At 48.2% G+C, this 27,871-nt stretch overlaps 1 protein-coding gene and 1 pseudogene across 1 annotated transcript; one reads left to right on the top strand and one right to left on the bottom strand.

Moving 5' to 3' along the window:
• The first annotated feature begins 10,977 nt into the window (after nt 1-10,977).
• Nucleotides 10,978-17,585, top strand: LOC137151525 (olfactory receptor 51G2-like; annotated as a pseudogene).
• Nucleotides 17,586-21,278: 3,693 nt separating this feature from the next.
• LOC137151526 (olfactory receptor 51G2-like) lies at nt 21,279-22,214 on the bottom strand. The gene has a single exon (XM_067545782.1). It carries the CDS (start codon nt 22,212-22,214, stop codon nt 21,279-21,281), a length of 936 nt encoding a protein of 311 aa, XP_067401883.1.
• Nucleotides 22,215-27,871: the final 5,657 nt, after the last annotated feature.

Genomic DNA, 27,871 nt, shown 5'->3' with positions numbered 1-27,871 from the left:
TAAAATGTGGGTTCTCTTAATCCTGGTCTCCTGCCTTATTCATCCAGTTCTTTTGTTGTATCTTCCTGATCTCCTAAACAACAGCAGGTGGTGGCAGGGATTTTCATACATTAATTATGCATAGTTTAAATAAAATGCAAAGAGATCAGGCTCACTCAGGGGTCATGGGTTCTTGGTTTAGAGCAGAATTGTTTATTATATTTCAATCTTTACCAGGGCCAAGAATGTGCCTGGGGATGTGACGTCCACAAAGGAGGACATGATCCCTGGGCACTGTGACAGGGTCTGACTAGATGTGTACTGGAGAGTGCTACTATTTGAGTTCCAGGCGGGGGGGGGGGGCACAAGCTCTCCCGCGGCTAAAGGCCCCTCCCCCATCATAAGGGGTGGAGCCACTGGGCCCAGGACTCAACTGATTTTGTGGGACAACTAATGAAAAAACAGGAAGGGGCGTGAGGATCACAGGTTTAAACGAAGGGAACCAGAAAGGGACACCGAGCAGATGTGGAAGAACCCAAACTCAGGGGTCCTTACTTACAAGTTCTCTTGCTCAGCGGATCGTCCTGAAATAGCCAAACAACAGATTTAGCAAAGTCAAAGTGTATTCTTTACGTAAAGAAGGTGATCCCTTCAAATATAAGGAATAATGACTACTTACAAAAAACTGACCGTATTTATAGGGTGGTATAAACAAGTTTTTACACGTCACAGTTTCCATGGTCATACATACTAAGAAAAACTACTATCTAGTAATTTTTCTAGCTGAGTATATTCAACTCTCCTTATCTAAATTACAAGATCTTTCTCTGCATTCCATCTCTGCTGGCGTCTAGGCCTCTTGACTATTTTGTTAACCCTTAACATTCTAAGATTTAAACTTCTGCTAGAAAGGCACTTTGCATCTCAGGCTTTTACAGCCATTACTAAAAATCAGTTCTCAGCAGAAACAGAGACCCCATCTTCTTTTTCCTTCACACAGAGAACCCCGAGGAGTGCCCACTGCTCCCAGAAGGTGTCTAGGGATCCAGCAGACGCTGACCAGAGGAACTCTGCCCAGATGTGTGGACAGATGGAGGAACAGAAATAGGGCTCACAGTTGTAAAGCACTCCACCAGAAGCCATCACGGTCACTATATGGTGATCTGAAAATGGGGCTGGCCGGACGCTGGAGGAGTGGGTCCGTGAAAGATGGTAACACGAGAAGTAGATGCGTCCAACCGTGAGTGATGCAACCGATCTTCCCCCACCCGGACAAAATGAAGGTAGTGATGTTGTACGGGTGTTGGTTGTGCCAGACGTCCATAAGGGAGTGATGGTCGATAATCTCCCGGAGGACGTCCGTGGCGGCTGGGCACTGCTCGGTTCCTGTGCGGTCCCGTTCTACGAGGGTGGTGTTAAAGTCCTCACCCAGGACCAGGCATTCGTGCCAAGGAAGGCGGATGCCTGCTGAAAGAAACAAACCCACTCTGGGCCCAAATTCGGGGCATAGACATTAATCAAGTTCAATGCTAGCCCCTCCATACAGACCCGGAGGTGTAGCAGGTGACCAAGCATGACCTTGGCAACCCCCAGCACCTCGGGCTGCAGGCTGGGTGAGAACAGGGTGGCCACTCCCACCAAATGGGTGGAGAGGTGTCTAAAAAACAACGCATCTCCCCCCTCCAGCCTCCAGCTGACCTCGGCAGCTGGATCCATATGGGTCTCCTGCAGGAAAACCACAGAGTACCCTCCTTTCCGAAGGAAGGACAGCACCTGGCATCTGTGGAGACCCATCCTACAGCCCTGGGCATTTAGTGTGGCAAAGATGGTTGGGGCCATAAGGGGTGCTGGGGAGGATCCTCATGGGCACTAGTGCTAGCGGCCCCCATCAGGTCCCGCAGCAATCTCCAAAGGTCATCAGGGAGTCATGGAAGCCGCAGGCCCGCTGGAAGGCCACGGCATCCTGCCTTCCGGTCCTTTTACCCTGCCTCAGTACAGCCCTCATGGTCCGGAGCAGGAGGTGGAAGTCCCCCCTGCACTGCAGGGCGAGCTGCACCCTGTCCGTTGTGCATTGGGAGTCAGCCATGAAAGCGTGCAGCTCGTCCCGCAGCGCAAAGGGGTCCGAGGTCAAGGAATCCCGGCCGTCCTCAGGCCAGGTCCGCATGGAGGCCCCGCAGCCAGCCAAGACTGATCCCTGACGCGGAGCCCATGTTGTGGGCTCCGTGCTGCCCGGCTCTATCCCTGGCATATGGGATGGTGGCAGAGAGAAAACAGGAGCCCCAGCTGGAAGGCGGAACACACCCCCAAGGGGTTGGTGGATGGAAGGGAAAATGACACAACCCCAGGGGCAGCAGAAATATGGGGGATAGACAGGGAAGGGACTGGGGTTGTAATAAGGGCAGGAGCAGGGTCACAGATGGTGGCAGGAACAGAGTCAGGGGCGGGAATGGGACCAGGGGCCCTGGTGACTGAGCCACCAGGGAGCGGCTCCACTTGACCCGGCACAGAGGTCAGGGGCCTGGGTTCGGGGTGGGGGCCCTCGTCTATGCTAGGCCCGGGCATCATGATAGACTCAGATCCCAGGGCCACAGCTGCGGGCAGGGGGAGACATGGGTAAGAGTCATTAGGAAGGGGTGCTGGGGCTGTCCTGCCTGGAATGGGAACCCAGGGCCCAGCTGCTTGGCACTGGGTGTCGCCTCAAGAAACTCGGCAGCCGCAGGTGGAAGGGTCCGGGGCTGACCCGGTGGCGAGGGTGGGAACAGTGGTCTGGGGGACAGGGGAGGAGGAGGGGATGGCATGAGGAGATCGCCACCCAGATCAAGGCATGATGGCAGGGTCAGACCAAGGGCCTCGATCTCCTCGAAGATGGAGTCAAAGTCCCCCTCCACCACCACAGGGGCCACCCCACCAGAAGAAGAGTCGGCAATTGTCTTGGCGCCGACAGGGAGTGCAGATGACAAAGTAGTGGAGGCGGCTTCCTCTGAGACCTCCCCAGGGAGGGAATCTAAAAGGGCCTCCAGGAGGGGGGTTGTGCTGCCTCTCTTTACTGCTGCGACTTCCTCCTCAATCAGCATCTTCCGCCAGACCTCATCAGTGGGCCCGATAGAAGCCTCGTCAGTGGCAACCCCTCACAGAGACTTTCGGGTGGCTTCCTCCACATCCAAGGTGGAGGGCTAGTCAGCAGGGGCTGGGCCAGGTGGCAAGGGCAATGGCATCGTTTGTCGAGAGGACAGGGGTGGGATGCCAAGGGGACAGGAACCCTCCCCTTGGGGTAAGCTCTCTCCCAAATTCGGTGCCAACCCGGCTGTCCTCTCTTCCAGGTGCTCAGTCCCAGAATTCTCTGTGGTGGCAACAGGCCCTTCCACCCGTCTGGGAGTGATGAGGGGGCTTCTCCCGCATCCCGGGCAGTGGTGGAGACAGGTACAGGAGGAGGAGAAGGGGCAGTCATGGGGGTTGGGCACTCAGGTCACTGGTGGTGACATAGCTGGCGCACATTGGGACCTCAGGGGGCCCAGGTCCTTCTCCGTACCGGGTCACAGGGCAGTCCCTCCAGATGTGCCCCGTCGCCCAGCAGAGGAAGCACTGGGACTCATCTTAGGAACAGTGAGTCCGATACTGGGCCCCTGGATGGGGCACCAGGAAGGACCCCTCAAGAGCCTCCCCATCAGGCGCTGCCACCGACAGCAGCTGGATCTGGACCTGCCAGCGGAAGGACAAAATGTGATGGAGGGTGGGTTCTTGCAACCCAGCTGGAGAGGGCTGATAATAGAGATAGGTTTCCCCAGGGTGCAGAGGAAGGGGAGCAGTGCAGTGTTAGGGATGAAGGGTAGGACGGAGGTAAGGAGCACCCATACGCCCAGGTCCTCCAGGGGCTCTAGTGGGATATAGATGCCACCCACCGCCAGGCCCTTCTCTACCGCCTCCTGGGCGGTGGCCTCTGATGCCAAAAAGAAGATGACCTTGCTGTACATCTTGAAGGCTGCCGCGATGGCTGAGGGACCCACCATCGGTGCCAATGCCTGCACGTAGGTCTCTACATGGGTGAAGACAGCCACCAGGAGGCAATGGATGCATGGTCAGGGTGGGGAAGGGGCCATGGCCACTAGAGATGTAACTTGAGGAGGCAGCGGGAGCAGATGATGGGGCAGGGGCTGGAGGGGTGGTAGCTACCTGGGCATACGCTGTGGGAGTCGAAGCAGAAGCACCCCCAGAGCTGGTAGAAAGGACAGCAGGGGAAGAGGGGACTGTGGACACTGGTGGGGCCACAGCGCTGACAGTGGTCCCCACCCCAGGTGGCTTTGCCTTCTTGGCAAAGGTCTTGCCCCTCTTTTCCCCTTAACCCTTTCTGCCAGCCGACGAAGTTGCAGCAAAAGCGCTGGCAGTGCCTGCTGCTGCTGGTGACCCAGTGGGGGCACAGGTGACTTTAGATCCGACAGCAGCGTCGGTCATAGTGGTAGCCGTGGGAATGGGTGGGGGATCAGGCTGAGGGCGGGGGGCCAGGGTGGGCTGGGGGAGGAGTTCCCCTCACAGTCTCCCCATCCATCAGAGATAGGGGGCAGGAACAAGCACCGGAGGGGGTGGGCAAAGACAAGTAGGTGGGAAAGAGCCGACCCTTCCTCCCCACTGATGCGCAGGTGGGGGAGGAGGGTACTCACAGGAAAGGGTCACAGGGTCAAGCATGGGGGAGAAAAGTTCTTTTCCTGGATCAGTAACTGGTTAAATGAGAGGAATCAAAGGGTAGGAATACATGGCCACTTTTAAGAATAAAGCGAGGTAAATAGTGGTGTCCTTCACGGTCTGTACTGGGACCAGTCCTGTTCAACATATTCATAAATGATCTTGAAAAGGGGAAAATAGTGAGGTGGGAAAATTTGCAGATGATACAAAACTAGTCAAGACAGTTAAGTCCAAAGCAGACTGCAAAGAATTACAAAGTGATCTCAGAAATCTGGGCAATAAAATAGTAGATGAAATTCAAAGTTGATAAATGCAAAAGAATGCACATTGGAAAACATAGTCTCAACTATACACATAAAATGATGGGATCTAAATTAGCTGTTGCCACTCAAGAAAGAGATCTTGGAGTCTTTGTGGATAGTTCTCTGAAAACAGCCACTCACTGTGCAGCAGCCATCAAAAAAGCTAAAAGAATGTTCATAAGCATGAGGAAAAGGATAGATAATGAGATAGAAAATATCATAATGCCACTGTATATATCCATGGTTTTCCCACATCTTGAATACTGCATGCAATTCTGGTCAGCCATCTCAAGAAAGATCTATTTGAACTGGAAATACTACAGAGAAGGGTGACAAAAGCTATGGCTTCCATGTGAGGAGAGATTAATAAGACTGCGAGTAGCTCCCAAATCACTTCAGGTTTATTTTCTCCTGGAAATTTAATAAGCAAGTCCCTTTTCAAACTTTTCTGACTTAATTCTGAACACAGCAATTCAAAGTTGTGTTGCTTTGTAGTAAAAGGTCAGAGAAGGTACATGGAATATTTCTGTTTCCTGACTGAATAAGGGTCCCAGCATTTCTGCCCTGTAGAAACTTCTCAGAATCATAGGGCTACCTGCATCTCTCATCCCTCTATAGTCCCTGAGTGCCAGATGTCAGCCTTGTCCCTTTCCCTCTCCTGGGGTGGAATCCCACCATTCTCCCACCCTCAGACTGGGCTCTGGGTGATAGCACACTGTGGGTTAAGAAGGCTTGCCCAGCAGGTCTGACTGGGTATGGCAGTTGTGCTCTTTCCAGAGGTGATAAGAGTGACTAGCCAACCTTCTTGAACCAAAGTAGTGTTTAATCTGCACAGCAGGAATAAGCCATCACAGGAAAGAAGGAAAGGGTTTTAAAACTACTTTCGGTATATGACGCTTACCTCAAGCCCTCCCACTCTGATGGGGACCCAGGCAGGCTGAGCGTTTTTTTATTTTCACAGTGGTGTGTGTGTGTGTCAGTATGAAGAACTTCTCAGCACTGACTCACCACTAGACATACTCCCAGCTCTAGCAAAATGAGCTGTGTAACTTGGCTGGAGCCCGGAAATAGGGTCTTCACAGCATGAAATTCAGGGGTTGTCTCAACCTCCCGGAAGTTTTTAGTGAGAGATGGCTTTTCTTGTTTCCATTGTTGCTTTTTTTCCAGCAGCCTGTTATTAAACCAAGATTAGCCATACTGGTAATATCTTGATATTTAACCCAGTATAATCCTAAAATCAACAGCCCAAGAATTGGGTTTAACATACACATTCATAATTACGAAAGCTCAACTCCATGGCTGTCACAATACTGTCCCAGGTGGCATGGATATTATGAACACAATACATAGACAGTCAGAGAGAGCAATAGACGGCTTTCACGTGTGGAATGAAGTTTGATTTCCATGAATATTCATGCATTTCACTTTGAAACCCACTTCCCGCAAACCCCCATTGTAGCTGAAAAACAGGTGCTGGGGTTACTCTGTACTAGACCAGTAGTTTACAACCCGTGGGTCATGGACCTCTAGGGTCTGCAGATTATGTTTTAGATTTCCAAAAGAATTCACATCTGTATTTGAAATTTTGTAGGGATCTGCAAATGAAAAGAAGTTGCAAACCACCATCCTCTGCCCAGAGTAGCCACCTGAAAATGCCAAGATCAGGGCAGGCTGTAAATGGAGAGCAGATTCTCCCAGTGTTGATGGATGACACTGAAGTCAAGCTTCCCAAACAGACACGAATTGCTTCTGATTTCCCCACACTGGTTATCAAGAACCCAGTCCACAAATACACACAGCCCCCTTTACTGTATTTTAGCTTCTGGCTCCCAAATCAGCACTAGGTCTAGTAAAGAAACCAGTTATTTAAACTCTATGCTCTTTACCAAAAAGGTTCCCTCTGACCCCAAGGGGTCAGCCACAGTACCAGTTCAATATAAGTTTGGATCCCACCTAAAATACCACACTGCCAGCCAATCCTTTAGTAACTAAAATTAAAGGTTTATTGTAAACAGAAAGAAATAAACCATAAGAGAAATGTTAAAGGGTCAAAGCAAACCAAATACATACAGATGATTGAAAGCCCATATACATTAAGTCTCTGGGAGAATTGTGGAGTTGCAGGCTTGTACAGTTCCTCTGGTACACATCCAGTACCTGGATGGGACTAAGTCCTTCGGTTCAGTTGCAAAATGAATAGATCCAGAGGTGTGTGTGTGTCTGCAGCTGAACAGGAGCAAAGACAAAATGGATTCTGTGGCTTGGCCTTATATACCCTCTGGTCTTGGCCATGCTGTCTTGTGGAATGTTACAAGAACTAAAATGGAGTCCAAGTTACATGGGCCAATCCTGGTAACTCTTCAGGTATGCCTTTACAGAAGCAAAGGGCCCAGGAAGAAACTAAAGGTTTTGATGGGCCATTAAGCGGGCTATTGTCCTGCCGCCTCTCTGTCTAGGGTGTGTCTTATACAGCATAGTTTGAAACACAGGTACATCAGATATGTCCATAACTTCCATTATAGCTATAAGACATGAACATAAGTATTGCCATCTTTCTCAGCACATTACATCCTTTCTAATAGTACCTGACATGACATATCTTACATGAATCATTAAGATTTTGACATATGAATGTTAAACCATATACTAAATGCCCCCGCAATCTAACCAGCGTCACACCCCTAACGCGACAGTGGTGTAGGAAGGAGTAATCAGAGCTCCTGAATACACCTCAGGGGCCCCCCTCATTCAGACAGCATGACATGACTGTAAGAGAGAATCTTCAGCCATCTCTTGATATGAGGCTGATGTCTCCAAATTATTCACTGGTGGATTTTTAGTTGACTTAGAAGCCCAATTCGTGCCCTTCAGAAAATCTGCAAGGCACTTGAGAGTGAAAGCCCAGGGAATGAATATTGTATATGCTAATCCCAAAGGCTGCAGATTGACATCAAAGAACGTGAAGAGACCCTGTCAGCTATTAACCAAAGGACAGAGGAGTTACTAGCTGCAAAGTATCTCTCAGTCCTTTGTTTGCTGACATGATTGAATGATGGCTGAGAGGCTGCAATCTTTTCAGGTTCTGAAGAAATCCAGATGACACAAACTACATTTTTGGTTCCACTCTAACCTGAGAAATCATCACTGAAAGATCAGAGGGAATGGAATGGGTTTATATGTGTGAGCTAAAGTATAGATGTATAAATTGTTATGCCAAAACTTTTTATTCTACTACAATTATTACGAACTAAATTATCATTCCATGGATGTCTATACAAGCCAGCAGCAGAGTTGTTGGATTCTCTGCAGAAAGGTGCAGGGGTAACTTTACTATTTAATGGCTTTGGTTTGAGAATGTATTTCTGAGGTATTCCAACTACTCTTTGTAATTGGTTTGTTCTATTAACTCTTTGTTCAGTGGGCACTTGTATGATACTGTCTCCTGGTAACTGACCAGCAGCTGTTTGTAACATTTACATTCAGAATCATGCACACAATAATTCTGCAATACTTGCATGAGACTCTCCAAACAGTCAGCAGACAAGAAATCTTCTGGTCTGTGTTTCAGAAAAGGGTAAAGATGAGGTGCAGGAAAAGGGATTATAATAGTGGTTGAATGTACTTTACAACCATCAACTGTTACATGGTGTATGGCTGAAGGAACTTGCACACTCAGCTGGATATGAATGCAAAATTAGTGTTTGCACCATTAACCATTTGAGACGTCAACCGTTCTACCACTGAGATGAAGTAACTGTCTCTATTAGATTGTAATTTGCTAAATATCTTTTAATAATTTAATAATTGTAATTATTTAATTGTTTTAAATTTTTGTAGTATTAACTTATAAAAGCTATTTTTAACTTAAAAAATATTTACTTTTGCATTTAATTAAATATATTTTAGTTTTATTATATTATTTTTTGCTGCTATAGCTTTAACATTTTACTGGCAACATAGTTTTGTGATTTTAAACTTTTTAGTTTTTTACCTAGAGAGCTGTGTTTATTAGCCACTGTTTTTATTGAGCTGCATTCTTCAGGTGGTGTATTGTGCTTATAAAACCTGAGCTACCAAGTACAATTTTTTCCAACACAGCTACCTCAGTTTGTGCTTTGTCAAAAACTTTTTACATCCAAGGTGTATCCAAAATTCCCTCTGTTAAAATTTCAGAAAAAACAAAAGTGCAAGGGGGAGTAGGGTGAAAAGCAACCAATTAGTTTTGTGAAATTATTTTAAAGTACAGGCTAACAGCAACAACATTCTTTAACATTCTAACTGCAGCTTTAACCCTTAGCTCTTAAACAAGAAGAAAAAATGATAGAGGAAGGGGAGGGGGGAAAGAAGCACAGAAAAGGAGGGGGGGGAGAAGAACAAAGAGAGACTTAGGAAGAAGAAAAACCTAAGCTAAAAAAGGTACAGAAAGCAACAGAAATCAGTGGAGCCCTTTGGAAGTAGGACTCCTCGGAAACTCACCCCCCTAAGCCTTTATCCTGGCTCTAAGAGAGGAGTGGGAGTTGCTGCCACAGCCACCGGAGTGAAACTGGGGGTGTCAGCAATCCTTGCCAGCCATCCCAAAACTGCTCCAGGATTTTTCTGTTAACATTCTTTGCTGATGCATTAGGTCCTTTAGATGAGATTGGCTGTCCCCGTTTCGATGGCCAGTGGGGCCCTCTTCTCTGTCCGATTGGGGACAAGCGGGAATTTGGATACCAGACCGGTGGAGAAGATCCACGCCAGGGGGCAGGGCATTGGGATCACGGAAAACTGTCCTGGTCATGATAGGACAAACAGTGTTATTGTGACCGAGTTTATTCTCATAGGCTGGGGGGGCAGAGGGACTGGACGGAAGGGGAGGATAAAGAGGGGACGGGGTAACAGAAGTTTGCTTTAAGGCATCCACTTGACCCTTCAGGGCCAGGTTTTCTGACTTAAGGTGGTCAGAATGGCTCTCAGCCATTCTTACCACAAGCACACTATGATGATTAACTGTGAGCTGCTCCTTTGTGATTTGTTGCAAGGATTCAAACTTGCTCCTAAAATATGCATTTTTCTCTCATAACCCAGACAAGCCGTCGCAGAGAGCCTGCATCAAAACAGCCTTTTCCTTATCCTAGGAATACCTGGATGTGAGGGAGGCTTCCACCCACCTCTGGATAGCTGGCCAGTCCTGATGTCCCCCGGGAGCCTGCATATGGCCCCCCCATTTCCTTACCAACTTATTAATATATTCCTTGACCATAGTTACCATAAAGGGGCCGTTTAACATACCGATATCCATGGAGAGGAGTGGTGATCAAGTACTTCTCTACCCTGGGATCCTGTTCGTGATGCCAGATGTTAGAAATAACAAACAGGTTGTCCCTGAGGCGGACTGGGGAGAAAGAACCCTTTATTGCCTGCTCACTCCAGCTCAACACCGTGAGTGAGCAACGAGGGGGTTACTTTACAATTATTTTATCCATAACAGGGCACGCACATCACCTTAAAACCTATTCATTTTACACTAACATTCTTTGAAGTAAAGGTATGCTGGTGGGGGAAGGAAGATAATGCTTTCTTCCCACCAAAGGACTTGCACAGGAGAGGGAATTGTTATTTTATTAGCCTCATTCCCTGCACAGATGGCCAGAGAAAAAAAATTTAAAAAATAACAGACTCTAACTAGAACTCATACCAATTATCAGAAACAAGCTTTGCCCATACCATGACCCCATTCCCTCTAATTTAGGCCTGACCATTTGTCCAGTTTTTAACCCTTTACTCTCCTACAGTTGGGCTCCTGGAAGTCATGCACTGAGAGCAGAATTATGTCTTGTCAAATATCATCTAGTCTCCTCATATTTTTCCTTTCAGGAAGTAACGTTCAAAACTCTTCGGACCTGCCCAGTGCATCATGTCCGCTTTCAATGACACCAAATTGCAACCTGCAGTGTTCTTTCTCACAGGAATATTTGGGCAGGAGGATGTCCATGTCTGGATTTCTATCCCCTGATGCTTATCATATGTTACTTCAATATTTGGAAACTCACTCATCCTCTTCATTATAAGAACAGATCCAACCCTCTGTGAGCCCATGTACATTTTCATTTCCATGTTGGCCATCACAGACATTGGCTTATCCATATGTATATTCTGGGTTAACTCTAGGGAAATTAACCACGATGGCTGTTTTGCCCAGCTGTTCTTCATCCACTCTGTTTCATTCACTGAATCCTCCGTGCTCTTGTCCATGGCCTTTGAACTCTTTGTTGCGATCTGTAACCCGCTGAGATATGCTGCCATCTTAACTCCATTCAGAATAGCCAAGATGGGACTGATGTCTCTGCTAAGAGGGATTTCCCTAGTATTCCCGCTCCCCATTCTCCTGAAACAGTACCGATAGTGTCATGCCAACATCCTCTCTCATTCCTACTGCCTCCACCTACAAGTCATGAACATGGCTTGTTCAGATATCAGAGTCAACATCATCGGTGGCTTGTTTGTAACCATCTCTTCAGTGGGGTTGGGCTTGCTGCTCATCCTCCTATCCTATGGGAAGATCCTCAAAATGGTGCTGAGAATCGTGTCCCATGTGGAGCGCCTCAAGGCCCTGAACACCTGCGTCTCCCACGTCTACATCATCCTGCTCTTCTACATGCCATCGATTAGCTTGTCTGTCATATACAGATTCGGAAAGAAATTTTCTCCCTTGGTAGAGATTGTCATGGGAAATGTGTATTTGCTGGTTCCTCACCTGATGAATCCAATCGCATACAGCTTGAAAACCAAACACATTCATGTGAGGATAATCAGGTTGTTCGTCAAGTAAAGGGTCAGTTCATCACCTGGCTGCAGCGCTGGTGACACGGGAAATGAAAAACATGGACCACCTATTGCATCCCAGACACTTACATCACAGAAGATTAGTGTAGGGGAATACAGAGTTAAAAGCCGGACAAGTGGTCAGGCCTAAGCTACAGGGAATGGGGTCATGACACAGACAAACTTTGTTTCTGTTACTTGGTGTGAATTCTAGCTAGAGTCTGTTATCTCTCTTCTTTTCCTCCCTTCTTAGCCATCTGTGCAAGGAATGAGGCTAACAAATAACTATTCCCCTTCCTGTGCAAGGCCTCTTGTGAGAAAAGAGCATTATCTTCTTTCCCTCCTTTGTATATTGTGTACTTTAAAGAATGTTAGTAGGTTTCAAGATAACATGCCTGGGCTCTGTGAAATAATCCTGTAAACAACAAACAGGGGTGGGTATAATTGTATTCATCTTATAGTTGTTAATATTCATTTTATAGGTGTCAATGTAACCAAAAAGGGGCTATGGGGAGTTGCTGGAAATGTACACATGTACTGTTATGCATAAAAGAATTGTAAAGTGACCCCCCGCTCGTCGCTCACTTGCGGCGTCGAGGTGGAACGAGCAGGCAATAAAGAGTTTTGTCTCCCCAATTCACCCCGAGGGACAACCTTTTTGGTTATTTCTAACAATTAGGTTTGGAAGGGACCTCAGGAGATCATCTAGTTAAACCCTCTGCTTAAGGCAGGACTAACCCCAGCTAAATCATCCAAGCCAGGGCTTTAAAACCTGAAAAACCTCTAAGGAAACTCCACCACCTCCTTGGGTAACCCATTCCAGTGCTTCACCACCCTTCTGGTGAAAAAGATTTTCTTAATATCCAATTTGATCTTCCCACAGCAACATAAGACCATTGCTCCTAGTTCTGTTACCTGCCACCACTGAGGACAGCCTAGCCCCATTGTCTTTGGAACTGCACTTCAGGTACTTCCGAGTGGACATAAGATACTGATCTCCCTCACCAACACATTTGGGAATGGGACCGCAGCACAGCAGCATTTACACAGTGACTGTGTTTGTGTAAAGCCAGGGGATGGGTGGGATGTTATCGCATAAAGAGCTGTATCAGTGTCACCTCAGACCTCAGAATTCCTATCAATGCAGTCAGAACAGAGAATGAACGTGGATGTTTTGACCCATTGTCCATGACCTGTCACTGTCCTGTCTCTGGTTAAACATCCAGGGACCATGAGAAAAGCTGCAGAGCAGTTTTACTGTTGCAGTCCTGGCCTTTCCTGAGCACTCTGCGTGCTTTGTGGTTCATGAAAGCGGCACCGGCTGTGGAAGCCAGTGGGATCACTCAACCAACTTAAAGATTCTGGGACTTTTGGAGCTGGCAGAGGCAGCTAAGGGGAGAGAGGAAGACGGTCCCGGCTGGGGAATTGTTCATGCTTTGGGAAATCCCAGCCTACAGCTTCTTTAAGGGCTCAGCCCAGCCATTCAGTGGCCATTTGAGGGTGTGTGTTGGGAACTCTCCCCTTTGAGGGTGGGAGAGGCCAGTGAGGTCAGTCATCCCCTGCTCCATGGTGTGGCCCTTTAATGTTCCTGGGACTTTTGGAGCTGACAGTGACCTAGCAGAGGCAGCTACGGGGAGAGAGAAAGATGTTCCAGCTGGGGAATAGTTCATGCTGTGTAAGTGGGGGAATGGGCCCGCTATTGTGGGGAACTTTCCTGACTCGTATACTATCCCAGTGGAGTTGGCTAGCGACAGGATCTGAGTCCTTGCTCCCACGTCCTTTACCCAGAGGCCAGCCTGACCTCAAGGGCTCCCTGTGTGGTGGGGACCCATAATCCCGACAAGGCTGGCCCAGGGTCCCTGGGGCTCAACCCACCCAATCTTGCCATGGTCCCTTAGGGCAGGGGCTAGGATGTCCCCACTGCAGGCCCTAACTCTGCACCGGGCACATCCCTGACCCACTGCTCAGTGCATGCAGTGCACAGCCATACAATGTATTACACAGATAGCAACCGAACATCAGATACACACACAGAAAAGAGGAGAAGGTGGAAGGCAAACACCCAGCATTGCCCCTGGCCCGGGGCCCACACACGGTGTCTGTGGGGTGTGAGGGACGCTCACAGTCTGTGTCACACATCGCAGGCCCTGCCCAGGCCTGGCTGCGCGGCAGGGACGCTGCGGGTCGGACACGGGCTCTGGGGCAGCCACACGCCCCACGCGCTAGGGGGCAGGGCCCTTCTCCCAGCGTCAGCCCCCGTCGGGGTCACGATCCCCCCGAGTCCGGCCTGCGCAGCCTCTGGGCTGGGGGCATCTCCCTGCACTGGGCCCTGCTCAGGGCACCCCCACGTTGCTGCCCAGCCATTCACTTACCGCACCTGGCCCAGACAGCCCCAGCCCCAGCCCCCGCCCCAACCCTGCTCAGCTCAGGTCAGGTCAGCTCAGCTCAGCTCCCTGGGCCTCTCCTCCGGCCTCCAGCCGCCGGCTGCTCTGTCCTTAGCTCGGCCCACCTCTCTGCCCGGGCCAGGCAGCTCCAGCTCACACGGAGGACGGGACCCTCCTGCCCTCCTGGCTCCTCATTGGCTGGCCTGCCCTGTCAATCAGCCTGACCTGAGCTGGCCTCTCCTCACTGGCCCTGGGGCTGTGTCTGTTTCAGGCCCTGCTCCCTCCAGAGATGCCGCCAAACGGAGCGGCTCTGTCTCAGTGAGGGGCTGACAGACCCTGACAGGTTGGAAATCCCAGCCTGCTGCATCTTTACGGGCCTGAGACCGGGGCCTTGTAGTGCAGGGCAGGGCCTGGCTCCCCTCACTCCCTGCCACCCGCAGGAGCCGTGGGAGCAGGGCCGGCTGCCTCTTCTCTCAGAACATGGCCACAGCAGCAGAGGAAGGACGGCTACCCTCACTCAGCCTGGGGAGAAGGGACTGAGCTACCGCGGGGGCCAGCTGGGGAGCAGCCAGGAAAGCTGCGGCGAGCCTGAACCAACCCAGACCCAGCAAGGAGGGTGAGGGGCTCCTGGGCAATAGAGGAGGGTGGGTCGCAGGCTAAGAGACCCTGTGTTTTGGAGAACAAATACAACCCCACACAGGGGGATCTTGTTTTCAGTCACACAGGGTGAGAGTAAGTCACTGCAAGGATATTAAAGGGAGGGGCAGGGTGCCAGCAGGGTACCTCAGGCCGCAAGGGGGCACGCTGGGGTGGCACCCGTCCGCAGGGACTTGACCAGAGCGTGCTGTGCTCTGTGAAGCTGCTGCAAATGTGTGGGAGTCAGCTCAGGCCCCAGGCAGCTCTACACTCCACTGAGGCTGGTCGGGAACCGGCCAGAGAATCTAACCCTGTAACTGGCTCCTTGCTATTCCCTCTCTCCACAGCTGGGAGGCTGGTCCTGTGGTTTGTGCTCTGTTCTGTGTGTCTGGAGAGCTGGGTTCATTCCCTTGCCCTGTGTGACCGTGGACAAGCCACCAACTGTCTCTGAGCTCCTGCATAAACAAATAATAGACCTGCCCTCTCCTGCCTCAGAGGTGGCGGGAGGATGAATACATTTAAGGTGCTCAGATACTCTGAGGAGGGGGCCAGGGAAGACCTGAAGATCAGATTTGCCAGGGATCCAAAGAGCAACAGCCCTGACATTTGGCTGTCAGAGGCCACAGCCTTACCACACCCTCCTGTGACAGCTGGTCTCTGGGAATCCCAGTGCCTCCAGTCCCTGGGTGCCTGGGGCAGATATGGGGTTGCTCGGGTGTGACTGTTGATCTGCTCACCACAGTGAGGTTTAGGTGCTGGATCTCTGAGGAGAGGGTTGGAGTGTCACGGGGAAGCCAAGGGTTTCAGGCCACGTACCAGACTGGTGTGCTCAAGCCATTGGGGCTGAATAGGTCTAACTGCCAAACAATGGAGCAGTGGCCACGGGAGCGTAATCTTAGATGTCCTGGCTGGGAGAAAGCCGTCTCATGGTAAAGGTCAGCTTCACCCCTTGGGCCTGTCACACAGACAGAGCTGAGCATGATGGTGACTGGGCCCAGGCTCACACAGTGACTCTTTGAGAAAAGGCTGCTTCCTCAAGAAAGGGGCAAAGGAATGGGAAGGTGCTCTCTCAGAGGCTCCCACAAGCTCCTTGTCTTCTCTTAGGCCGGTTCTGATCCTGTATCTCCAGAGCAAAGCCTGTCTAACTTAGCCTGCAGTGATTGTTGTGATGGTGCTGAACCACTATGCAGTATTGCAATGGACAAGTTTGGTGAGCCTGAGTGCTAGAGGATTCTGGGAGCAGGGCCTCTTAGCACTAGACAGTGGAAAATCACTGAAAAGACCAAACTCTCACTTGACACTGACATGAGCCCTGAATATTTGTCCCAGCCCAACATACACAGCTGTGCTGATGTGGAAGACCAGTGGTGATTGTCAGCCAATGGCCAGTTCGCCTAGTGTGTACACGTGGAGGTGGGTAATGGTCAATCTGGGACTAAGTGACCTGGGTCAGCTGAACATATAGAGGAACGTGACATCAGGTGCCTGGGTGAGTAGTTAATGAAAAGGTGAATATCATCCCATCCCTTTAGTTCTAGTCCAAATTATGGATTAATTATGATATGTTAGATGATAGGCTAGCAAAGCATATTTTGCACAGCTTGGGGACATGTGACTTTTTTGGAGAAAGGGTGTAATATTAGGAATATCACATGTCAGATATCTATACACATGTATATATTCAAAGAGGCTGCTGGACAAAGAGGGACTTTAGGACCAGAGGACCTTGGGGTAACCAAGACCCCACCTCGAGGGACTCAGAAAATAGAGCAAGTATGTGAAGGGACAAGGAAAGCAGAAAGAAATAGTCTTCACCTAGACGTTGTAGCTATGCCTGTTCTGTTAGCTAATCAGGATACTATGTGGGGCCAGCAGAGTTCCTGAGGGTTTATGCTTTGGTAAATTTAAGCTTAGTAAGGATAGTCTAGTCTGGCCTCCTCTATATCCAAGGCTGCAGAATTCACCCATTTTTACCTCTATTGAGCCTATTGGCTGCTGTTCATCTTGTGTTCATCTCTAAAGCACATCTTCCAGGAAGGCATCCAGATTTGATTTGGAGATATCAGGAGAAGTCACCCTCACTATTAAAAATGTGCGACTAAGTCCAAATTCAATTTTACAGCCACTGGTTCTTCTCATACCTTTCCCTGCTAGATTAAAGAGCCTTGTAGGAAGGCGCTGTGGTCCTCCTCAGATCCTGGGTCCGAGGAAGGGCCATAATGCTCATGCCAGAAAGGAACAGGTCCTAAAGGCCAGTCTGCCCTGCAACAGAGGGGTGGAACTTCTGCAGGGAAAGGAAGTATAAAAGGCAGGCCCAGCTGCTTAGTAGGAGATAGGCTGCTGCTGGAGGCAGATGTGCTGTCCTGCTGGCTGCAGCATAGGGCTGACCCCAGGTGGGCAGCTGCCCCAAGCAACTGCCTCCAAGAGCAGAGGTGCCTGAAATGGTCTGACTTACCAAGCCCCTGGGACTGGACTGGGATGCCAAGCCCCAGGGACTGGAACAAGTCCCCTTGAGGCCTTTGGGTGGGAGATACCCTCTGAGGCCAGTCCTGACCTGAAGGAACTACCTAACGCTAAGCCCCTGGAGCCCTGTAACCTGGAGGAGTTGCCTGACACTGAGGAACCCCAGGAGCCCTGTGACCTGGAGGAGCTGCCCTCTGCAGAGGACCTCCCCGACTTGCCGCTGGTTGACGAAGAGGGACTGGTGAGCCCGCTGCGTGCCGAGTACCCCAGCAACCCTGAAGATCCAGAGGACACAGGTACCTGGGGACCAGGGGAGGAAGTGGCCCAGGGACAGCCATAACAAGTGGCTGAGTCAGGAGCAAGTCCCCCGTCAGTGTGTTGTGGTGGGAGCCCCACTGACTCAGTGGCAAAGGCATTTGCCACTGATAGGACCCTGGGCTGGAATGTGGTGGAGATGGGTGGGCCTGCATCCCCCGCCCCCCTTCCCTTTCCTAGCCACCCCAGGAGAAAGTGTTCTTCCCTGGTGCTACAGACAGCGGATACACTGCATACCTGCCTCACCCCACCTGGGAGCCAGAGGCTACGGACTGTGCTCCTGTTTTGCCTCGCCTAAGGGCTGGAGGCTACAGACTACTTGTCTGCCCGCCCTGCCTGGGGTTGGGGCTAAGATTGGTGCACAGACACTGAATTATTCCCCTTGTAGGAAGCCGCTGTGGCCTTTCTTGGAGCCTGGACCTGAGGATGGGCCGCAACGCCCAGACCGGACAGGACCACCAGCCTACAAGCCCTTTAAGACCTGGTATTTTTCCCTGGGAAGGTGCTTGAATACTATAATCAAGTCAGTGCTCAGTCTTTGTTTGGATAAGATAGTCATGTTCTGCTCCTGAAGGCTATCCCAGGAAGGCATTTTCTCCAGCCCTCAAACTTTTGTGGCTCTTTCTGCACCATCTCCAATCTTTCATAATACTTTTTTAAATTTTAGGCACCGGAACAGGATGCAGTATTCCAGCATTGGTCTCACCACTGCTATCTACAGAAGAAAAGATCACCTCCCTACTTCTACTCACTACACCTCTGTTTATGCAGCCCAGGGTAAGTTGGAAAGGACAGAGGAGAAGAAAGAGCTGGGTGTGTCAGTCAATGCCAGGATGACTGTGAGTCACCAATGTGATGTGGCTGTGAACAAGGCAAACGAGCTCCTAGAATGTATCAGGTCAGACAGGGAAGTATTAATATAATGATACAAGGCATGCGTGAGCCCTGCTGTGGAAAACTCTGTGCAAATCTGGTCACTGATACTCAAGAAAGATGAATTCAGACTGACCCATGTGCAGAGAAGGTTTGGCTGCATTAGCTGAACAAAACGCAGGCTGAGTGGGGGTTGGATTGCTCTGTAAATACCTCAGGGCAAACACCAGGGAGGAAGAAGAGCTATTGAAGGAGCTGCGGGGGGCAAAAACCCCAACTAGTTTTAAGATGGGCCTTGGCATGTTTCTGCCCTGGGAGATATTCTGGGGTCGCCTGCGATAGCCGGGGACTGGTCTCCTGATCCAGGAGCTCCCTTCCAGCCCTGTGTTCCTATGGGTCACGTTAGCCCATTCTGTGTCATACTGGAAGCTCATGTTGAGTGGCTTTTCCACTCCAACCCCTGATCTGTGCCGTGGCTGATAGACAATTTGTCCTGTAACAGACTTAGGAAAAAGCATGACTTGGCGTTATTATCTGGGAAAGGAGTTGGTCATGGGTTCTTGTTTAGTTAGTGATGTTACAGGAGTTTAATTCCCTGAGTGTTTGGTAATGTAGCATGCTGAGCTCCGCTGCCCACACCCCAGCCACTAGCCTCTAGAGATGAAGGATGGGTCACTGGTTAAGGTACTTGCCTGGGACTCTGAAGAACTGGCTTCCCTTCCATGCTCTTCCACAGCCTTCTTCTGTGACCTTGGGCAACACATTCCGTCCCTCTGTGCCTCTCTAATATAATATGTGTTTCAGTACAACTAAATGTAAAGATACACATCTAGGATCAAGGAATGCAGGATGGGGGACTCTATCCTGAAAAGCAGACAACTCCCTCAGCACCCTCGGATGCATTGCATCTGGCCCTATGGACTTGTGTATTTTCAATCTTTCTAAATAGTCCTGAACCTGTTCCTTCATCACTGTGGGATGTTCATCTCCTCCCCGTTTTGTGCTGCCCAGTGCAGTAGTCTGGGAGCTGACCTTGTCTGTGAAGACAGAGGCAAAAAAGGCATTGAGTACCTCAGCTTTCTCCACCTCCTCTGTCATTAAGTTGCCTCCCCCATTCTGTAAGGGACCCACACTTTCCTTAATCTTCCTCTTGTTGGTAATATACCTGTAGAAACACTTCTTGTTTCCTTTCATGTCCCTTGCTAGCTGTAACTCCAGTTGCGCTTTGGCCTTCCTGATTTCATTCCTGCATGTTCAAGTCATATTTTTATAATCCTCCCTAGTCATCCGACCAAGCTTTCCCTTCTTTTAAGCTTCTTTTTATGGATTAAGCTCACCAAAGACTTCTTTGTTAAGCCAAGCTGGGCGCCTACCATATTTGCTCTTCTTTCTGCACATTGGGATGGTTTGTTCCTTTGTCCTCAATAAGATTTCTTTAAATACAGTCAGCTCTCTTGGATTCCTTTTCCCCTCATATTAGCCTCCCAGGGGATCTTGCCCATCAGCTTCATCTCTTCGTCGTCTCTTTTCCAAGATGAAAAATCCTAGTCCTGTTAATCTCTCCTAAAATAGAAGCTCTTCCATATGCCTTATCTTTTTTGTCACCCTTCTCTGTATCTTTTCCAATTCAGCTTTTTTTTTTTTTTTTTTTTTGAGATGGGACGCCGAGAACCGTACGCAAAATTCACTGTGTGGGTGAACCATCCGTTTATATAGTGCCCTATAATATTGTCTCTCTTAGTATCTATCCATTTCCCAATGATTCCCAACATTGTTACCTTTTTTCACTACCATTGCACATTGAGTGAAAGTTTTCAAAGAACTAGCTAAAGAGACTCCAAGATCTCTTTCTTGAGTGGTGACATATGTATTTACCAGGAAAGCCTCTGGAGCCTTCTTGAAATATTGGCTTAACATTAGCTATCCCCCAGTCATATGGTACAGAAGCTGATTTAAATGATCTGTTATATTCCACAGTAAGTAGTGCTGCAATTTCATGTTTGTATTCATTCAGAACTCTTGGGTGAATCCCATCTGGTCCTGTGCTCACATATTACTGTTTAATTTATAAATCTCATAATGACAAGTGCCATATAAGAGCTCGGTTTTATTATTAAGGCCTGGGTGAAGGACCCTGTATAGCAAACAGCTCGCTTCCATCCCACTGCAGACCCATCCAGCTCGGACACAGCCTTTACTCTCCTAAATCCACCAGATACCAGATCCAAGTTCCTGTTTTAGCCTGTAAGTGCCCAGGGATCATGTTCTTCTTTGTGTGCTTCACATCCCCAGGCACAGTCCCGACCATGGCAAGGACTGTAAAATAATAATAAATTCTGCTCTAAAACCAGAACCCAGGACAATCGAGTGAGCTTGACTTTTTTGTATTTTATTTAAACTATGAATAATTAACTCATGCAAATCTCAGCCAACAGCTGCTGTTGCTTAGGAGATCAGGAGAATTGAAGAATCGGACTTGACTTTATGAGTGACAGGAACACACACAACAGGAGCACAAAAGGTAGAAGAATTTTGATCTCTTTTAATTCCAGGTTGTGACATTCTGCTCTCATCCTGTGGCTGGGGAAAGGAAGGTGGGTCTTGTGGGTAAGACAGGGGACCAGGACTTAGGCAACCCAAATTTAATTCCAAGGTATGGCAGAGACTCTCTGTGTGACCTTGGACCTTGAGCTGCAGAGCAGTGCCCAGGGCACTGTGCTTTACTTCCAGCTGGACTGGAAGGAATTTCTGCTGCCCCAGAGCTGCTCCCAGCACTGTTGAGAGCAGAATAGCATGAAACCATTTACAAGGGTTTGATTCTCTGGAACTGGTGAGAACTGACCCTTCACTTGATGAACACCCTGATTATCCTCACACGAATGGCTTTGGTTTTAACACTGTACACGATTGGGTTCATCAGGGGTGGGATCAGCCAAGAGACATTGCCCAGGACATTCTGAAGCAAGGGAGAAGAGCTCTTCACAAATCTGTATATCACTGACAAGCCAATCCGTGGCAGGTAGGAAAGCAGGACGACGCAGACGTGCGAGACGCAGGTGTTCAAGGCCTTGAGGCGCTCTGCGTGGGATGCGATACCTAGCACTGCTTTGAGGATCATCACATAAGATAGGAGAATAAGCAACAAGTCCAACCCCACTGAAGAGACTATTATAAAGAAGCCATAGATGATATTGACTCTGATATCTGAACAAGCCATCGTCATCACCTCCTGGTGGAGGCAGTAGGAATGGGAGAGGATGTTGGCTTGACAGTATCGGTACTGTTTCAAGAGAATAGGGAGTGGGAATATTAGGACTACCCCTCTTAACAGAGACACCATTCCCATCTTGGCTATTCTCGGTAGGGTTAAGATGGAAGCATATCTCAGCGGGTTACAGATTGCCACAAAGCGGTCAAAGGCCATGGACAAGAGTACGGAGGATTCAGTTAACGTAAGTGAATGGATGAAGAACAGCTGGACAAAACAGGCATCATGGCTGATCTCTGTAGAGTTAAACCAGAATATGCCCAGTATTGTTGGCATGGTGGATATCGATAAGCCAAGGTCTGTGATAGCTAACATGGAAAGGAAAATGTACAGTGGCTCATGGAGGGATGGATCCGTTTTTATAACGAACAGAATAACTGAATTTCCTAATATCGAAGTAACGTACATTAAGCAGAAGGGGATTGAAATCCAGACATGGACGTCTTCCTGCCCCGGTATTCCGGTGAGAAGGAATACTACAGGTTGGAATTTGGTGTCATTGACAGCTGACATGATGCACTGCGCAGTTCAAAACTCCTCAAAACTTACTTCCTGAAAGGAAATAAAAACAGGAGGCTAGATGATATTGAAGAAGACCTCATTCTTCTCTCAGTGCAAGTCTAGAGACTTCTAGGAGTTCAAGGAAGATCAACAAAAACATAGTCTTGGATTTACACTTGACAATTACCTGTTCTATTTATTCCCTCTGAAGCACCTGTCATTGGCCACTGTTGGAACAAGATACTGGGTTAGATGGACTATTGGTCCAACCTGGTATGGCCGTTCTTATATTCATATGTATAGCACCGTTCGGAAGATAGGCACTGCCAGACTTCATCAGACCTGTAGTCCAGCTAGCCCAGTATTCAGTGGTTGGTAAGATATAATTTAGGGAAATGTAGAGGAAGCCCTGTTATAGACAGCTGTGAGATAACCTGCCCCCAGGTAAAGTTTCCTCCTGACACCCACTGATTAGACATACTTGATGATGTAAATCAGGAAGTTTTATAGCCCTCCTAAACCTTTTCAAAGTCCCCACTACTGTAATTGGATTTTCTGATTCCACATATAAATAACCATTCCGTCTTTGTATCCTACTAAGCTCTTGGTCCCATTGATATCTTGTGACTGAGAGTTCCACAGCCTGCTTGAGCACTGTGTGATTTTACAATTGTGACATTCCCTCAAACACCCTCTTTGGCCTTCCACTTCTGAGTGTGGCCCATTGTATCATGTTTATACACATGGGAAGCATGTGGTGAAACTGGTCATTGTATTTATCTCTCTTGCTTTGATGTTATTTATAAATGTGTTTCATTGGCTCATTTTTTGATAATTTTCTCCACTCCCAAGAGCCTAAATTACACCACTGCCTCTTTGCAGAACATGGGATGAATTCCTAGGCCAGGTTCTGAATTCAGGAACATTGACTGCAACATCGTCACTCCATCTTTACTGTGTAAATCTGATTGGAACCGGGCTCTATTATCTTTCACTTAGCAAATGCTCCCGGTGATACACTCTGAACCTCAAGAATCTCTGCAGGAGAAGCAGAAGTGCTTTCCCTGGTCAGTCTTGATTGGATCCAGAGAGCTCGATCATCCTAAAGGCTTCTCTTTACCGTCACAAGGCCACATCCTCTCCCCAGACAAGGTTTGTGTAGACATTTGGCAAGTTATAAGTTAATACAGACAGTTACTTCAGCTGGGTGGGAGTGGGGTTTATGTCCCAAATTGTGAATAGTGCAAACAATACTTTTGCAATTGCATCCAGTTGAGTTGCAAGTTACTTCAGCCATGCTCATATAGCAGCTGATGCATGTAAATTACATACAACCACTACTATAATCCATTTTCCTTCACCTCATATATATGCTTCACTGAAACACAGACCAGCAGTTCTGTTGTTTCATAACTTTTTGGAAAGTCTTGCAGAAGTGTAGCAGAGTTATTGTGTGTACAATTCTGACTGTAAGTGCTACAAACAGCTTCTGTTCAGTTAGCAGGAGACAGTATCATAAAACTGCTCACTGAACAAAGTGTTAGTAATACAAACCCATTGCATACAGGATTTGGAATATCTCTGAAATACTTTCTAATTAAGTCATTAAGTAATAAAGATATCCCTGCTTGTTCCTGTACAGATTCCAACAACTCTGCAGCTGGCTTTCCATAGACAAGCTTTTGATAGAAATGGATGGAATGAAAATTTGGTTTGTAATAACTCTATTACAATGAAAAGTTTTGGCATAACATTTATACATCTATACTCTAGCGCACACATGTAAACCCATTCTTTCCCCTCTGCTCTTCTTCCAGAGATTTGTCAGGTTAGAGGGCGACCAAAAATGTAGCGTGTCATCTGGATTTCTTGAGAACTTTCAAAGATTGCAGCATTTGGGCCCTCATTCCATCGCCTGTCAGCAAACAAAAATCTGGGGAATCCTTTGCAGCTGGTTGCTTTTCTATCCTGGGGTTAGTAGCTGACAGGTTCTCCTCAGGTTCTATGATGTCTTCATCCGGAGTGATAGAAGAACTGGGATCAGCATCTAAATATTCATTTCCTGTGCTCTCACTCTCTAGAACAGTGGTTTTCAACATTTTCTTATTTGTGGACAACTAAAATAAATTTCATATGCAGGTATGACTAGCCTGGGAAATCTTATACATAGTCTGCAGACCCCCAGAAGTCCATGGACCACAGGTTGAAAAACACTGGTCTAGGAGAGAGTATCTCCAGCACCTGTTGTTCAGCTAAAAGGGGGGTTTCAAGGTGAAATGCATGAATATTCATGGAAATCAAACTGTATTTCACACATGAAAGTTGGATCTCCTGGGCAAGCCCAGTTGACCCACTGTGTGCTGGAGCCCAGGTCCCAGTCTGAGGGTGGGAGAATTGCGGGACTCCACCACAGGAGAAGAAAAGGGATGAGGCTGACATCTGGCACTCTGAAATCAGAGAGGGGACATAGCTGCAGTTAGCCCTATAACTGTGAGGGGAGTTTGTAGGGTAGAAGTGTTGGAGCCCTCATCCAGTCAGGAAACAGAACTATTCCATGTGCCTTATCTGACCTTTTACCACAAAGCAACACAGCTCTGAATTCCTGCGTTCACAATCAAGCCAAAGAATAAACGATTTGAAAAAGGATTTGCTGATTAAATTTCCAGATGCAAATATACCTGATGTAATTTCGGAATTACTCATTGATATTTCATGGGTCTTTTCCAGCCCAGAGCACAATGCACCCCTAAAAATAGGACCGATTGAGAGAAATCCTGACTCGGGGTATCAAAGTTATCACACTTCGAGCTTCTTTTGAATCCAGGGTTTCTGTGTACCTGGAAAGATCCCCCATAGACCACGGGCACACGGAGTGGAGGGTTCCCCAGCTCCCTATCGGTGCCTGCTCTCCAGCCCGTCACTGAGTCACACCCACAGCGCTGCAGAGTCAGCTGCTGCTGTACAGAACATCTGCCCATGTCAACAGCTGGCAGCCTTTACCCTTCCCTTGAAGTTTGAAAGATTTAAAGACAGAGAAACGTGCCAACGTACCCAATGCCTGTGAGAAGGGGAGCAGCTGCATACTGCACCTCTAAAAATGGGACCAATGGAGAGAAATCCTTACTCGGGGTATCAAGGTTTTCACAGTACGAACTCCCTTTGAATATGGGGTGTCTGTGTACCTGGAATGATTCTCCCATAGACCACGGGCACATGGAGTGGAGGGTCCCCCAGCTGCCTAGTGCTGCCTGCTCTGCAGCTCCTGTCACTAAGTCACACCCACAGCCCAGCAAAGTCAGCTGCTGCTGCACAGAACATCTGTCCATCTCAACAGCTGGCAGGCTTTACCCTTCCCTTGGTGTTTGAAAGATTTAAAAACAGAAAAACCTGCCAACATACCCAAACCCTACGAGAAGGGAGCAGCTGCTAACAGAGATCTGCACCGTAATGGAGAACGAGTCAGCGGAGAGCTTGCACAGGCAGCAGGCAGTGTCTGCTCAGACAGGCTGCAACTGTCCTTATGAAGTATGTTTGCCCATTTCCTTGGGGGCCACTTGGCCAACTGGGACCCTCACCTGATTTGTTCAGCGTGTACCAGCTTTAACCCCACCAAAACTAATAGCAAACTGTAGGACGCCCAATCCCAGGGGATGCTTGGTGATACCAGCAAACTAGAAAGCAGGACAAGTCCTGCCGCAGGCTCTATTCTGGCAATCCAGGCTTTCAACACTGTGCGTACGGCTCAGAGGAGTCACAGGGCTCCCTTGAGGGCGGCCAAGTAGTACTGGTGATGCTGTTACAGTTACTGTAATACAGTAAATCTGACTAATAATAGTTATATATGGTCAGTTTTCTCCCCGGCAGCCCCCTTTTCTGCATTACTAATCCAGGATGCAGAGCAGGGAAGGAAGTTTCCACAAAGCTACCTGGAAATTTTCCTCAGATTGTTCCAGTAGGGGACGTCCTTTCCCTTCTCCCTGAGGAATACAGGAGGGGAGACAGCATCCATATATTCCCTACGTTATACACAGATCTCAGTGATCCGCTGATTGCTGAGCCCTCCTAACCACAATCTCTGTGCCTCCACTACTGCTCTAGGAACCTCTCCAGCCCCCTGGGAGCACAGGTTTATCGGAGATGTGCTTCCAGGACCTGTCACACTAGCCACTGCCCACAGGATCTGCTGAAGGGGCCATTGTAGAGGATGGAGGGGACTGATGGAGATGGGAAGGATAGTTAATGTAGCTGGTGATGCATAAACTTGGTGGGAGATTTACACCTTTCCATTTGCACCCAGAGTGCAGCCATAGACTCAGTCAGTGCAAGATTCATTGCTGTTACGAGAAAGAGGCAGATGATAAGACTCCAATTTCTCTAGGGGATGTGGGTAGGGCCATGGCAACTGAATTTTCAGTGAAATTTTCAGTGAATAATGATCACCCACAAAAATGGATGAAAAGGAAACATTTTACTGTGGGTCAAAATTTTTCATGGGGGGAAATCCTCTGTTTTCCAGTCTAGCTCAGACTGTGAGCTTCTGTCACTTGTGTTACCAGACCACGCTTCTCTGGTCACTCAGAGCTGGGTGGCATATGTAGAAGAAAAAACAGTCTTCATTTCTGTTTGGGTGGGCAAGGAAAAGACCTTAATTAACAAAGTAATTTCCTGGGGCAACAGCTTCAGCTGAACTGTGTCCCTGATCCGCGTCGTGTGAGGGTTTTTAAACAGATTTATTACCAAGTCATTGTTATGGAGCAAAATGCATTAAGCATTCGTAACACAAAGAAGAAATAACGGTGAGATGCACAAACAGTATCATGCATACAGCTTCACAATGAACTTCCCGTATTTGGCTACAAAAGAAGGCATGCACATTGCTTATTGCTAAATTGGAAATTGCAACTTCAGTCAAAAAAAGAGACAGTTTGCTGTCTTATTTAGCTTCAGAGAAAACTTTGCCCCCCACCTAGCTGACCACACTTATCGATTAGCACATTCCTAACTTCCTCTTAGCCCTTTAGCTACATGCTCAAACTGTCTTTGTGACAAACTTCATGTTTCCACATTCCCCCTCTTTGTGCTATAAGCACAGCAAGCTGTATTTCAAGTTTATCACAACTCTTTAATTTCCCTTATCAACTTCTATATTCATGATACCCTGTACCTCTTCATATTCTTCCATTTGTTCCTTTAAAATCCTTGCATACATTAGCTGAATAGCTCTGCGTTCAGCAATTTGAGCCTGGGTAGTCATCTGACACGTGGCACAGGTACAGCAAAGCAAAGAAGACATACAGTTATGCCAAGGAGAAACAACAGACCTTGGATAATGGTGGAGCTAACGTTTCCAAGTTGAGAGTTGAACCAGCTCCAGAGGCTCCAACCATCTGGTTGGTGCAATTTCTTGTTAGCCTCCTGTATTTTCTGCAAGGCTCAAGAAATACCCTCCTCATTATCTGGAACATAAGTGCAGCACTCTTGACCAATAACTCCACATGCCCCTCCCTTCTCAGCCAAAATGACATCAAGGGCTATGTGGTTTTGTAAGGTCATCTGTCTTATAGCACTCAGTTCCTCAGTGAGAGAGGATATAGCAATAACGATATTGTTTGCTATCTCTTCTAAGACCAAAGACACTTTTCTTATTTCTCGGAGGGCCAGTCCTAGCC

The sequence above is a fragment of the Emydura macquarii genome, unplaced genomic scaffold, assembly GCF_026122565.2.
Source record: "Emydura macquarii macquarii isolate MOO-44397 ecotype Brisbane River unplaced genomic scaffold, CSIRO-AGI_Emac_v2 contig_1096, whole genome shotgun sequence".
Lineage (NCBI taxonomy): Eukaryota > Metazoa > Chordata > Testudines > Chelidae > Emydura > Emydura macquarii.
The sequence above is the reverse complement of the archived record's forward strand: the minus strand, read 5'-3'. Positions and strand labels throughout refer to the sequence as shown.